We start from the raw sequence: 15,553 nt of genomic DNA, 5'->3' as shown, positions 1-15,553 counted from the left end.
GCTATTCTATAGTTCTATAGTCCAGACTATAGACTATTCCATAGTGGAGGCTATAGGCTATTCTATAGTCCAGACTATACACCATTCGATAGTCCAGACTAAAGTATATTCTATAGTCCACACTATAGACTATTCTATAGACCAGACTATCGACTATTCTATAGTACAGACTATATGCTATTATATATTTCTATAGTCAAAACTATGACTATTCTATAGTCCAAACTATAGACTATTTTATAGTGCAAACTATAGATTATTCTAAAGTCCACACTATAGACTATTCTATAGTCCAGACTATCGACTATTCTATAGTACAGACTATATGCTATTCTATATTTCTATAGTCCAGACTATATACTATTCTATAGTTCTATAGTCCATACTATAGACTATTCTATATTCCAGACTAGAGATTATTCTACACTCCTGACTATACACTATTCTATTGTCCAGACTATACTAAATTCGATATACCCAGCCTCTCCGATATACCAGATATAAATCTATATAAATCTACTCTCCGATATACCAGATATAAATCTCTTTCTACCAAATTTGTTACAATTTCTTTAACATTTTAGATAAATTAACTTTAATTAACATTTCAATAGTCCTTCAACAAGTTAATTAACTTTTCAAATCTTCAGAGTACAACACTAAACCATATTCTGCACATAATAAACATAACAACTAAAGAAGAAACACAAACTTAAACAAAGAGCCTTTTGTGAATTATCAGAAAAAGAAATCCTCTTTTTTTATATACTGTGACCTCAAATTGTAAAATAAAAATATGAAATGCAAGCAAAATTATACAAAAATTTCAAAAAACAAAACAAAAAAAATACTTGACACTTGTCAAAGAATCTGCTTTTACAATGAGTAATCTCCACAAAAATTTTATTTTTGTTCATGCCAATGTTCTTGTTATATATTTTTTTCTTTTAGTTATAATTTAATGATTTCTTTTATTTTATGGATTGGCTGGCCCGCTTAAACCTCTTCAAACTGCTTTTTTTGTTTTTTTTTATGATTGTTTTACTTTTCAATATTCTATGACGTTTTTTTTTCTACGATATTTTGGATTATTTGCTGTTATTCTTCCGCCTTAATGTTTCTCTACGCCACAAGTCCATAAAGTTCATTGTTCTGAATGAAATATCTATGGGTGTGTGTGTGTGTATGAGTGGAGATGGATAATGATGTTGATGATGATAATGTTGCTGCCTGTTACTTGTGCCAACCAACCAGCCAGTTAGCCTACTGATTGTTCGTGAAAGTACTCTCGACATGTTCTTAGTACTCAGTATTATTTTTATAATTCTTGATTTTTTTTATTTTAATATTATTTGTGGTTGTTTACTGCTGCTGCTGCTGCTGTTGCATTTTATATCCACTATAGAGAAATGTAATTTCTAGCTATTTCTGTTTCTTTTCTATTAAAAATATATTTATTTTAAATAACTTTGCGTGCCGTTTGCCATAGAGTGACTGTTACTGTGTGCGCTTTTTTTGCTTTTAATGTCATGTTGTGTTCTTTTAGATTTTCGAATTCTAACTCGGCGAATTTTTTTTAACACCATACTGGTTTTTAACATAAAATTATATCACGAAAATGTATAGTTTATGTGTTAAAAATCTATTAAAAAAATTATTTAGGGCGATGCTATTAAAAAAATCAATAAAAATGGATAAAAATTCAATTTAATTTGTATTTGAAAATGTTTCCAGTTTTTTTGCAGCAATGGATTCTATGCATCAGCCCCGTATCACTTTTGATTTAAGGTCAAGACAATAGTCTATTTTATAGCCAAACTTTTTGTAGTTTGTATTCTGTATTCTTCTAGACTATCGACTTTTCTATAGTCCAGACTATAGACTATTCTATAGCGAAGAATAAAGTTTATTCTGGAGCTCAGACTATAGACTATTCTATATTTCAGACTATATTCTATTCTGAAGTTAAGACTGTAGATTATTCTATAGTCCAGACAGTAGACTATTCAATAATTCAGACTATATTCTATTCTGAAGTGCAGACTGTAGATTATTCTATAGTCCAGACTATAGACTATTCTATAGTTCAGACTATAGACCATTCTATAGTTCAGACTATAGACTATTCTATAGTACAGAATATAGACTATTCTATAGTTCAGACTATGGACTATTCTATAGTCCAGACTATAGACTATTCTATAGTTAAGACTATAGACTATTCAATAGTCCAGACTATAGACTATTCAATAGTCCAGACTATAGACTATTCTATAGTCCAGACTTTAGACTATTCTATATTCCAGACTATAGACTATTTTATAGTCCAGACTATAGACTATTCTATAGACTATTCTATAGACTATTCTATAGTCCAGACTATAGACTATTCTATAGTCCAGACTATAGACTATTCTATAGGCCAGACTATAGACTATTCTATAGTCCAGACTATAGACTATTCTATAGTCCAGACTATAGACTATTCTATAGTCCAGACTATAGACTATTCTATAGTCCAGACTATAGACTATTCTATAGTCCAGACTATAGACTATTCTATAGTCCAGACTATAGACTATTCTATAGTCCAGACTATAGACTATTCTATAGTCCAGACTATAGACTATTCTATAGTCCAGACTATAGACTATTCTATAGTCCAGACTATAGACTATTCTATAGTCCAGACTATAGACTATTCTATAGTCAAGACTATCGACTATTCTATAGTCCAGACTATAGACTATTCTATAGTCCAGACTATAGTCTATTCTAGAGAACACACTATAGGTATAGTATATTCTTGATAGTATATTCTATATTATAAAACTCTTGTAGAGTACCATGTACATTTGTTTCTTTTCCCTATTATAAATCAATAAACTCTTTTAAAAATCTGTGTATTCATTTCATAAACTAAAAACTAAATACTTGACACATTTTGCAGGTTCTACAACCGGCTTTGCATGATAAGTAAACAAGAAGAAAAAACAAAGTTTATCCTTTTCTTGATGTTATTATAGAAAATACAAAAACAAAGTTTGTAAAGAATTTAACAAATGCAGCACCTTTTCAAATTTTATTAACTAAATACAAAAAAAGGGAAAAAAAATAATAAAATTTTACAAGTGGGATGTATTACTTCTGTTTCGTAGGTATTACAAGTAGGACGTGGAATATTGATTTAAAATTGATGAAAACAAACTTTATGTAAGTACACATCAACTAAAACTAAAATAAGTAAGAAATTGTAACTTAAAACATAATCTACATACAAATCATTTCTATAATTTGTATTTGGACAAAAGTCCAAATACAAACACCTGCTTTATAACTTTCTTCTCTTAATGGAAGTTAATTGAAGTGTTCTTTTTCCTTAATTTAAACACAGTTGGATGGTCGGTCTACTGATAGCAAACAATTACCAATAATATTTGTGTGTAGAAAAAAAAAACTTGTCTAGAGTTCTAATAAAGTTAAGTCACGTATTTAGAGTTAGAGTAACTTTTATAACAATTAATCAAAATGTGCAAAATGTTGTTGCAATTGTTGTTTTTAAAGTACTATGCAATGTGACATCTGTTTTGTTTATTTAGTGGTAGACGTTTAGAGTAGCGTATGACTGCTGTGACGTCTACTTCTTTGAATTTATAAGCAGACAAACAGTTGGATGGATGGTTAGATAGATAGATGACAAAATGTGTAATTTACATACATACATAATTATTTTAAGTGAATGACAATAAAGGGTTTTTTTGCAGAAGGTTCCTCTTTGTAGTTTCCAAGTGCTAAGTTAATAAATCTGTATAGAAAAATAATTTTCCCTGTCCTGTTGTCACCCGAAGGCAGGGATTTGGCTGCAAGGTCTCCCAAGTGCCCTGTGCAAATGTGGAATCGTCGACCCCAATGTCGAATTCCCCCTAAATTGCAAAACTCGTCGAACTTGTTGTCGGGATTTTCAAATGTATTTAATGATCCTATTTGTGAGAATCTTCTCTCACAATCACTAAGAATCATCAGGTCGTGGAGTGTCGAATGTTCTTCTTAGGCTTCACTTAGAAAACAACTGACAAAAAGTCAAAAGAACTACTGCGGTTCTTATAACTTGCGATCTCAGAACGTCTCCTTCAAAGGCTAGAGAACAACGCCTCAAATGACTCTCGGTTGACCTTCTAGCCAGGCAATTGGTTACGACAACTGTAGACAGATTGTGTGCAACTGGTAAATGGAAACAGTACTCCAGTACTTTAAGGCCATGCTAAGATAAGAGATCTTATACTGAATAATCAGTAAAGAAAGTCTCCAGTGAGAAAGTTCCGAGTCTCAGGAATTTCTCCTTTCGCCTAATAATTGCTTCCGAGTGTACACAGACGGATCCAACACTGCGAAAGGAGTTGTTGGTGGCATTTTCATTAAAGAAATTGGAACGAGAATCTTCTTCCGACCTAATGATGAATGTAGCATCCTTCAGGCTGAAATATCGGCGATAAAGAAGGCATTAAATTAGCTAAGGTACTATCGGATATCTAACAGGGATCCAAGACGGCGAATGAAGTTGGTAGTGGCATTTTCATTGAGGAATTTGAAACGAGAATCTCCTTCCTACCTAATGATTAATGTAGCATCCTCCAGGCTGAAATATCGGCGATAAAGATGGCCTTAAATTAGCTAAGTTTCTACTGGATATCAGAATTTAGACTGATAGTCAAGCTGCTATTAAATCTCCAATTGGTGTGTTTTTCACATTTAAAATTGTTCATAAATGCCGGACGTCTCTCAATGAGATGGCTAACATCACCCTAATTTGGGTAAAGGGACACGAGATTTCGTATGGCAATAGTATTGCTGACTCCTTGGCTGGCACCACCATGCTTAGCAAATTGGTAATAGTATTGCTGACTCCTTGGCAAAAGTTGACACCATGCTTAGCAGATTGGATATAGATCAGTTTTGCGTCATTCCACTACTTGCAAGAATGAAACAGATCACAGAAAACTGCCTCTGTATTGCTCGCGACAAATGGTCACGTGATCACATATGCTCAACATCTAGAGCGCTATAACCACAAATGTTTGCACACAGGTCTAAATAACTTTTTGGTCTTCAAAGATCGCAGCTAAGTAGGCGCATTGGTATTTCGTTCAACGATTTGTGTAGAAGTTGTCAAAACAAGGATCTTCTCTGTGATTGTTTTGCTTTGGCGGAGGCCCTATTTCGGACGCTTGGATCGACTTACTTTGTTGATCTGTCCGTTTTGTCAAATATTCAATTAGAACGTCTTATAGAATTCATTAATCTGTCAAAATGGGTGTGAATCCAATACTTACACTATTCACTATTCAACTAGTACGCCTGGTTTTTCACCTTCTCAACAATCCTTCTTCCATTCTCACTTTTTCTTTGTCACTGTCTCTTTTTCACTCTTCCCTATCTCTATTTTTATTTTCCTACAGTTATCAACATGTTCCCTTTGTAATGCTGAAACGTTTAACTGTGATAACCCTGTATGTAATAGCAAACTTTTCTATATGCTTTTGAAGATTCATTACATTGACCCAATATTTTATTAAATTGCAAAATTAATGGACAGTTTGCAAATAATATTGCATGTTTATTGGATATTCTGAACAAAGGCGTGCCGCGCCCTTAATAAAACTAAAAATTTTTGTTAAATATTAAAAAAAAACTTTCTTGTTAAAGAACTTTCTATTAAAAAGAAAAACCCATTAAAATATTATATTCTTATGCAAAATTAAGCTAAAACAAATTCACAAAATAAAACTATCAATTGGTCAAAAATGACACAAAAAATTTATACATTTTTATAGTTAGTTTTCAATATAATCAAACCGGACCGGTATATGTCAGTTATAATGATACAACAACAAAAATACAAATATAGAAAGAAAGAGGAAAAAACAAACAAACATAATAATGAACATTTAGGTCAGGTTTCTTACTACTCAGTTAGACTAGGTTTAACTTGCTGTTAGATTAAACTTGGAACAAATTTAGGCTAACTTTAAACGATGATTGTGTTTTTTTTAGTTATGGATCTAAGGAGTGAGATCGAAAAATTCTTAACATACATATATGTTTATAAAAAAGAAACCACTAAACTTACAGCTTTATTTTTATTTTAATCTACCACACTTTTGGACATCTTTTTTGTACTCTTCAATTCTCTTTTAACAAGAGCCCAATATCTCTCCACTGGCCTTAGCTCCGGGCAGTTTGGAGGATTTGTCTCTCTTGGTACAAATACCACATTATTGTTCTTGTATCACTCAAGGGCATGTTTACCATAGTGACAGGATGCCAAGTCAGGCCAAAAATAAGTGGACACATTATGAAGTCTTATGAATGGAAGCAGCCTTTTTTGTAAACATTCCTTGATGTAAATTTCGGTATTTATAGAGCCCGTTGTAACAAATGATTGGCTTCTTTTGCCGCAACTGCATATGCTTGCCATACCAAGAACTTTCTGGGAAATTTTGTCTGCTTTTGGGTCCTAAACTTTTCTTCAACATTCCCTCGAGCATCAGCAACATAAAACTTTTGACCTGGAAGTTGCGAAAAATCTGCCAGAACATACGTTTCGTCATCCATTATGCAGCAAGAATATTTTTTTATAAAACTTGACTTCAATTTCCGTGCTCTATTTTTGGCCTCTAAATTTTTAGCAGCGTTCTTGTCAGGAACTTTTTGAGCCTTGTATGTTTTTAAACCTGCATTAGCTTTAACTTTTCGTACCAAATAGTCCGAGCACTGAGCTAACCGAGCTGCTTTCCTACCGGATGTGTTGGGAGCTCTTTTGAAAATGCGTTCTATTTTTTGGCTTTAGAAACATCATGTGGACCATTCCTTCTACCTGAACCAGGTTTTCTATCAACTGACAAGTTCTCCCGGTACCGTTTAATAACATTGGAAACAGTTTGACGGCAGACCTTTGTATGATTGGCCAACTTTTTGTAAGACCAAGTTGGGTTTAGTTGAAAATATTTAATAATTTCAGTACGCACTTTTTTCTGGTCACTCATTTTAATCAGATTAACAAAAAAATTAACATAATTGACATTACACATAATAACTGACATGTTTTTCAAAGGTAACTTGATCAAAAAAAATCAAATAATACTTTGGTTAAAAAATGTAATGAAAAACGTGTGTTAAGAATTTTTCGATCTCTTTTGCTGATTTTAAATAGCGATCTTCTCGAAAGCATGTCTAACTGAATTATTGAAGATTCGGATCTCGCCGATATCTGGGGACCTCTAAAAACTGATTTCAACAGACAGACAGGCAGACAGACGGACATGGCTTAATTGACTCCGCTATCTATAAGGATCCAGAATATATATAGTTTATAGGGTAGAAAATTATATAATAGAAATTACAAACGGAATGACAAACTTATATATACCCTTCTCACGAAGGTGAAGGGTATAAACATAAACAATGAACAGCTGTTTTTTGCAATTATCACTTTTGTGCAATGTAAGATTTTTAAAAAATAGTAATAATATCGATAAATAAAATCAGAAAATTACTATTTAATTATAATATTAAGATTTTCTTTTTCCGAATTCATTCGTTTTATTGTTTTTGTTGATTGTGTATTCTCATTTATAACTTAGGCTTAATTAGCCAATTATACTCAGTTAAACTAAGATACAAAGCATATATTAAACTAGGTTTAAACTATGAATGTAGATTATCTTTATCTGAAAAACTCGCCCTTAGTGTATAAAATAAAAACAACAAATCAGCAAAAGCTTAAAGTTAATTTAACAACTAGAAGTGGGCACAAAATACAAGTTATATATTAAGCGGAGGTGGTGGACAACAGTGAGGTCTTTTTGTTTTTTTTTTTTTTTTTAATAAAATTATTGTTATTACAGATATGTTTAAATGCGGCCGTTTGAACATATTTCTAATAACAAAATTTTTGTAGTTGTTTGTTTTTTTCTAATAGACAAGAGATGATGACGTAAACTATAGGCAGGATTTTGTTATTACAACTACGAATGAGTGATAAAAGTCTGTAGAATGACAATTGTTTGCAAAAGAATTTATTAAATTAAAAGTAGATGACGCATTTTTTAAAATAAATAAAAAACTAAATATAATATTTAACTAAAAATAATATTTCTTGACATTCATTTTTTTTCATTATTCTTACTCATACAATTATTATGGTAAATATTTAAAATGCTCTACATCTTCATCTATATAGGGGAGGGTACTATGACTTCTTTTTAATATTTGAAACACTGATATAACCATGTATCTCTTGACAGATAGTAAACTAAGGAGTCGAATAGATTATAGACTAGACTATAGATTAATCAATAGACTAAGCTAAACTCTAGACTATAGACTAGTTTATAAACTTACAAACATAAGTATGTTCATATCAAGTCAAAGGGGAAAAAACTGGTAAAGAGCCCTTCAGACGATCAAATTTTACTTATGACAAGTCTAATGAAAAAGTAAAATGAAATTCCATACGTATAAGTCAGATGGAAACAGCTGTTTCATTTTTTATATGTGTTTACATAAAAATACATCCCTGATCTAAAGCGACTTGCTTGTTTTTTGAATCATTTCAAAAAATGAAGAAGGTCATACAACTGTCAAATTTTCCATCTGTATTCTCTCTCAATGTATGATGGTTTTATTACATATTGCGTTTAGACGATCCCATCCGTACTCTTCTACACAAAATTTTGACAGATCATATTACTTGTGTGATCGTGTAAAGCCGGCTTAAAACAGGTTTTCTTAAAAATCTTACACAATATTAGTGATACAAAGAAAAATTTTAAATGCACCTGTATCTACTCTTAAAATGAGCAGACGGATGTCTGGTACTTTTTTGAAATTCGTACTTTTAAGGGCTAAAAATGTGCAACAAAGGTGATTTTGGTACCTTTTTTGGCCCTTTATAACTTTTGAACTAATTAACATAATACAATTTCTATAAATATTTTGTTAACATCTCCCTAAATTTTAAGACACCTGTTACGTACTTTATTAAAATTCAGTCTTTTTTTTTGTGTAAAAAAGAGAAAACTGTATTTATGGTACTTTTTTTTAGCACATTAGGAAAACTTTTTCGGTTTATTAAATTATTCCTATTAAATTAAGGACTAGCTCTGTAATATTTATTGTAATAAAATTTTTGCATTTCACTGGTGAAAAAAAGTACCAAAAAGGGGAAAAACGGAAAATTTTATTTTATTCAAACTCATTGAGCCAATTTTTATAAAATTTCAAAAAGTAGTTTATTTACTCACACAAAATAAGCTATTGGTATATTATTTTGGAATTCAAGTACTAAGACCTATATAGGACCAAATTCGAGTAAATTGTTTGGTGCCTTTTTGAAAACACATTTTTTTTCGAACAAATGAATGCAGATTTGAATTGTTTGAGTTTTATCTGTGATATATAGATTTAAATACGGAACATTTTGTAAACTTAATTCTCGAAAAAGTATATTACTAAGCGAAAAGGGAAAAAATTTTATTCTTTATTAGTACTTTCCACTTAGGTAAAATATATTCCATTTTTGATACTTTTTCTTTCTTCAAATGATACTCTTTGTATGTTCTTTAATATGAATTCAAAACACATGATTATTAAACATACTACATGAATAAGATTCTTTAAGAGAGAACTTTTTAGTACTTTTTATCTCATAAATAGTACTTTTTTAATTTTCTAAAATATTTAACCTAGGAACATTAATTTTAACATACATGGTCTTGACTGAATAATATTCTGGAAGTGGGAACTATTTGGTATTTTTCTATTCTTCAAATGCTAACGTTTAGATCCTTTATAATGTTTAACCGGAACACATGGCCCTTATTAAATGATAATTTATTGAGAGAGATTTTTGTACTTTTTTCGTTTTTCCTATGGTATTTTTTGATATTTTTACGATATTGAAAATAAAATTTAAAATGTAGGAACCTTAGTGAAGAATCTACTGAAAGGGACTTTTGGGACTTTTTCATTCGTTGAAATTATTATTTTTGAATTGTTTATAATATTGAACACAGAAACACAGAATCTATTAAAGGTATTTGATAGTACTTTTTTTTCAAAAAGTACTTTCGAAATTTTCTAATTATTTTAAATTAGGGTAGCGAAGCACTCAGGGTATGCTAGTTTAAGAATATCCATAAAATTCTTCAGCATAAATTCAAAATACCTTCTCCCGAAAATAGTTCTAGAATTCACAAATGCAGTAAGGTGTTATGTGGTCGAGCTAGACCGGGTCATATTTTATTACTTGAATTTTTAATAAATAAAAAGAGGTCAACTATAAATTTTTGAAATTTTAAAAATTTATACAAAAGAAGATACAAAATTTAAGAAGAAAAGGAAAATATAAAACAAAATAAAGTAAAAATGCTAAATAAAAACGAAAAAAAAAACACACAAAGATCGAAGAAAACCAAACCCATTTAGTCTTCTTAAAGTATCTTAAAAACAAAAAAGAATCCAACATAAAAAAACAAGATAATCTCCCCCAGGGAGCACGTAAGCAAAGCCAAGAACAAGCAATGAAATAAAATGGCAAAAAAATAATACATATAATAGAAGTAATAACGACAAATAAATACAGCAAAAGGAAATAACTGACAGAGCTTATGTTGTTGTTGTTGTTGTTCTTGTTAAAGTAGTTTAAAACTACGGCAACGTAAACGTTGACGTCGACTTTAACAGAGACTTCATACAAGAAAAATTCTATACTCGCACTCGTACTCACACACACACACACATCCATATTTATGCATATGGCCAAACATCCCTTTTAATTATAAAATGTATGCGTCAGCTTTAAAATACCACAAAAAGAAAAAAAAAACTGAAATATAAAACACATCCAACACATACGCTAAAGCACATTATTAAAACTACAGGAATTAAAAGAACTATTCCAAAAAAAGAAACCATATGCAAAGCTATGCAATATGCTGAAAAAAGTAAAGGAATTCTCTTTTCTATTTCTTTAACACTTTCTTTTACACAATGCACAAAACCGGCTAATTTAGTTTTTTTTTTTTTATAAATTGAATTAATTTACTCATAAACACTACTCTACTACACCTTGTTAATTTTTATTTGAATTATTTCTTTTCTTTTTCTGTTAAATTTTAACACTTTTTTATCTTTATTTTATTGCTTGCAATATTTTTTCTTTTTTTCTCTTCAATAAAAAATTAATCATACAATTTCTGCTATTTGCCAATTTCTTTTTCAATTTTTTTCTCATATATTGCTTTCTCTTTTACTCGTTCATCATTTTAAATGCAAAACCGGGAGAAGACTCACCTTTTATACACAAACACACACACGCACTCACTACTCAATGTATGTATGAGAAGAAAAAATTTTTTTTGTTCTTTTTTTTTATTTTTGAAACTTGGCTTTTTCTGTAATTTGCACAAAAAATTCTTTACAAGCACAATGTAATTTAAAACTTTGCTTTGAAATTCTATTAAATTTTGATTGAAATTAAAATGTTGCAGTTGTTAAATTCAATTGAAACAAATTCTTTGATTTGTTAAAATTCAAAAAAAAAACTTTTATTGTAGTAATTCACTTGCCGTATTATTCCGTTCTGCGAGCGAAAAACGACAACAACCGTTGACGAAGAAAAGACGTTGATAAACAGTGTTGACAATATGTTGTTTTGAATTGGAACCCGGTGAAAGATATGTAAAAAATCGCTATAAATTTATTTTTTTTTTCTATAATTGATTTTTAATGTTTAGGAAAATTTGTTTTATAAAAATTACACATTTAATAATTGTTTTAAAATATTGTTTTTTGTATTGGTGAACTTGTACATGTTGACGTCAGAGGTTATATCTGTCTTAAACAAATGCGTTAATTTGTGTATGTTTTCTATCAATCATAAACATGTTTAGCAATAAACTTTATATGATTAAAATCGCTGAATTACCATTACTACTGATGAAATTTTTGAAGCAACTACAAGGTTGGTAGCACTGCTTGCCATGTTACCAGATTTGTTTATTTTACAATTTAGGCGAATTAATTAATATTCGTAAACAAATTCGCCTTATTTGCAACCCAAACAAAACCGTTACAAAGTGGAAACATTAATTAAACGATTTTTAAACTGCTGATTGTTTTTGTTCAGGGAAATCTGGTATAAAACAAAGCTCTCACACTTTAATGTCAAATTGAAGGACTTTTTACTTAAGTAGATTTGGCAATTGTACAATTTCTTAGCGCTAAACTCGATTGATATCTCTCTCTATCTATCTATCTATCTATCTATCTATCTATCTATCTATCTATCTATCTATCTATCTATCTATCTATCTATCTATCTATCTATCTATTTATTTATCTATCTATCTATCTATCTATCTATCTATCTATCTATCTATCTATCTATCTATCTATCTATCTATCTATCTATCTATCTATCTATCAATCTATCTATCTATCTATCTATCTATCTATCTATCTATCTATCTATCTATCTATCTATCTAGCTATCTATCTATCTATCTATCTATCTATCTATCTATCTATCTATCTATCTATCTATCTATCTATCTATCTATCTATCTATCTATCTATCTATCTATCTATCTATCTTCCTTGTAAATCCAATACATACAAAAGTTTTCACATAGACAAAACAAAAATATATGTTTATTAAATATATTTTACAAAAATATACCAAATTATTTACTTACAACTAATAAATGCAACAGTTTCACTTTAGATTTAAATTTATCTAATTCATTTTTAAAAAATCTAACACACAGTTTATAACCTGATTGATAAAAAAATGCACTTTGTTCCGGCAGAATGTTTTCTTTTTTTGTTTTTGTATGCACGTAAAAAACTACATACGGAAAACACCAAATTTGGTGCCATTACCGGGATTGTTAAGGGCGGCCTTTAAACTCAAACCCAAAACTTGACGGGTATTAGCGGGATCAATAATGCCGTCATCCCACAAACGTGAGGTACTGAAATAGGGTGAGCCTTCCTTTTCGAACATATCAATAATGGGAGCACGCAATTTATTGGCCTCAGCTTCGGTGAACTCTTTGCCAGCACGTTTACGTTGATCGGCGGTAATTTGAGCCAAAACATTGGCTGCTTGAGTGCCGCCCATAACAGAAATACGGGAATTGGGCCACATGTACAAGAAGCGGGGTGAGTAGGCACGACCACACATACCTTTATTTGAACAAAAGAGAAATGCGTATAAGTCAAATGTGTTAGGAAAGGGGAGCTTATTAATATAAACTTACCGTAGTTTCCAGCACCATAAGAACCACCAATGATAACGGTAAATTTGGGTACGTTAGCACAGGCCACAGCTGTTACCATCTTAGCACCATTCTTAGCAATGCCATTAGCCTCAGCATCGCGACCCACCATAAAACCGGTAATATTTTGCAAAAATACCAAAGGAATGTTGCGTTGGGCACACAACTGTATGAAATGGGCACCCTTGAGGGCACTTTCCGAAAACAAAACACCATTGTTGCCCACAATACCCACCTTGTGACCATAAAGTTTGGCAAAACCACAAACCAAAGATTCACCATACATTTTTTTGAATTCAGTAAAACGGCTGCCATCCACAATACGGGCAATAACCTCACGCACATCAAAACTCTTGGTCAAATTGGGACCCACAATACCATACAATTCCTTGGGGTCATATTTAGGTTCTTCCACTTCCTGTACATAAGAATCTTCAGCTGCCTTAATAGTCTTTTTACTGGAGTATAGGAATTGGTCATTGAAAGCATTGGTGGTGGGCATATTCAAATTGCTGACAACTTGTCGGGCCAAATAGAGAGCATGTTCATCGTCCACGGCATAGTGATCAGTGACACCCGAAGTCTTGCAATGCAAATCGGCACCACCTAAATCTTCAGCAGAAACTTCTTCACCGGTAGCGGCCTTGACTAAAGGAGGACCAGCCAAGAAAATAGTACCTTGTTTCTTGACAATGATACTTTCGTCAGCCATAGCGGGTACATAAGCACCGCCAGCAGTACAACTACCCATAACAACAGCAATTTGGGGAATGCCTATGGCGGACATATTGGCCTGATTGTAGAAAATGCGACCAAAGTGCAATTTATCGGGAAATACTTCAGCTTGACGTGGTAAATTGGCACCGCCGGAATCTACCAAATAAATACAAGGCAAACGATTTTCCTGAGCCACCTCTTGGGCTCTTATGTGTTTCTTAACGGTAATGGGATAATAAGAACCACCTTTAACGGTGGCATCGTTGGCAACAATAACACATTCAGTTCTAAGTGGAAAAAATATTTAAAAAATTAATCATAAACCTTTTCTTATTATTATTTTTCTCCTTACCCACACACACGTCCTACACCGGTAATAATACCACCCGAATTTACAACCTCATCGCCATACAACTGATAGCCAGCCAAAGTGCTCAATTCCAAAAATGGTGACCCCGTATCGACCAATCTGTTTATACGTTCACGTGCCAACAACTTACCTCTGGAAGTGTGTCGTTCAATGGCCTTTGGACCACCGCCCGTCAACACTTCACTCGTTATGTTGCGCAGTTCATTAACCAAATTTGACATTTCGGCCGCATTTTCCTAAAATTCCATTTTAACTCAAATTATTAACATTTCCAGAAACAATTATGCAATTGTAAATAAATTCTTTACCTTAAATTCATTTGAATTTTTATCGACAGCAGTTGGCAGAATGTTTGCTTCGCCTACATGCAGCAAACGTACCGAACCGCGCCAAACGGGCGCAGTTAAGGTGCTGCGTAAAATGCTATTTAATTTTAACATATTTTCGGTAAAAACTAAAATAAAAAACTAATAAATTAATTTAAAAAAATAATAAATTTCAGGCGGAAAACAAAACACAAGGTAGCAAATGATGATGGAGTGCGAAAAAAATCAAATTGATCGTGATAAGAAGGAAACTGTCAGAATTACGTAAATAGTAGAGCAACTCTGTTTTAGAGAAATATATTTTTACACTGGAAAAAAAAATACGTTTAATAGTTGAAAACAGTCGACTTTTGTAATATATGAAGAAGTGATAAAATGATTTTTGGTATTTTACACACCTACTCACTAGTAGGGTTCTATAAATCGACTTTCGAATAATCGAACAGTCGAAAAGTCGGAAAAAGTCGGAGAAAGTCGAAAAAAGTCGGAAAAAGTCGAAAATGTCGAAAACTCGAAAATTGTAAAAACAAGTCAAAAATAGTCGAAAATTTTAAAAAAAGTGGAAAAAAGTCAAATACTCTAAAATAGTCGAAAATAGGGTTCTATAAATCGACTTTCGAATAATCGAACAATCGACTTTTTATCGAAAAAAGTCGAAGTCGACTATTTTGTTCCAAAAAAGTCGATAACTCGACTATCGTCTATGAAAAAAGTCGAAAAGTCGAGTTTGTAAATAAAAGCCGAAAAAGTCGAAAAGTCGGAAAGAGTCGAAAAAAGTCGAAAAGTCAGAAAAAGTCGAA

At 31.6% G+C, this 15,553-nt stretch overlaps 1 protein-coding gene and 1 long non-coding RNA gene across 2 annotated transcripts in view; both read right to left on the bottom strand.

Annotated features, from left to right (window-relative positions):
* Positions 1 to 11,931, bottom strand: part of LOC124420948 — a 20,551-nt gene extending 8,620 nt beyond the window's left edge. The window contains exon 1 of the long non-coding RNA XR_006941450.1: positions 11,353 to 11,931. This is a non-coding gene — a long non-coding RNA (uncharacterized LOC124420948). The remainder of the gene's footprint in view (positions 1 to 11,352) is intronic.
* A 750-nt stretch (positions 11,932 to 12,681) lies between these two features.
* LOC111683956 (probable methylcrotonoyl-CoA carboxylase beta chain, mitochondrial) lies at positions 12,682 to 15,003 on the bottom strand. The gene is made up of 4 exons (XM_023446070.2): positions 14,736 to 15,003; positions 14,410 to 14,663; positions 13,323 to 14,344; positions 12,682 to 13,248 (listed from the first exon to the last, which is right to left on the bottom strand). Exons 1-4 carry the CDS (start codon positions 14,865 to 14,867, stop codon positions 12,908 to 12,910), a joined length of 1,749 nt encoding a protein of 582 aa, XP_023301838.2. The 5' UTR covers positions 14,868 to 15,003; the 3' UTR covers positions 12,682 to 12,907.
* Between the last annotated feature and the right edge of the window lie 550 nt (positions 15,004 to 15,553).

The sequence above is a fragment of the Lucilia cuprina genome, chromosome 6, assembly GCF_022045245.1.
Source record: "Lucilia cuprina isolate Lc7/37 chromosome 6, ASM2204524v1, whole genome shotgun sequence".
In the NCBI taxonomy this organism is placed as follows: domain Eukaryota; kingdom Metazoa; phylum Arthropoda; class Insecta; order Diptera; family Calliphoridae; genus Lucilia; species Lucilia cuprina.
The sequence above is the reverse complement of the archived record's forward strand: the minus strand, read 5'-3'. Positions and strand labels throughout refer to the sequence as shown.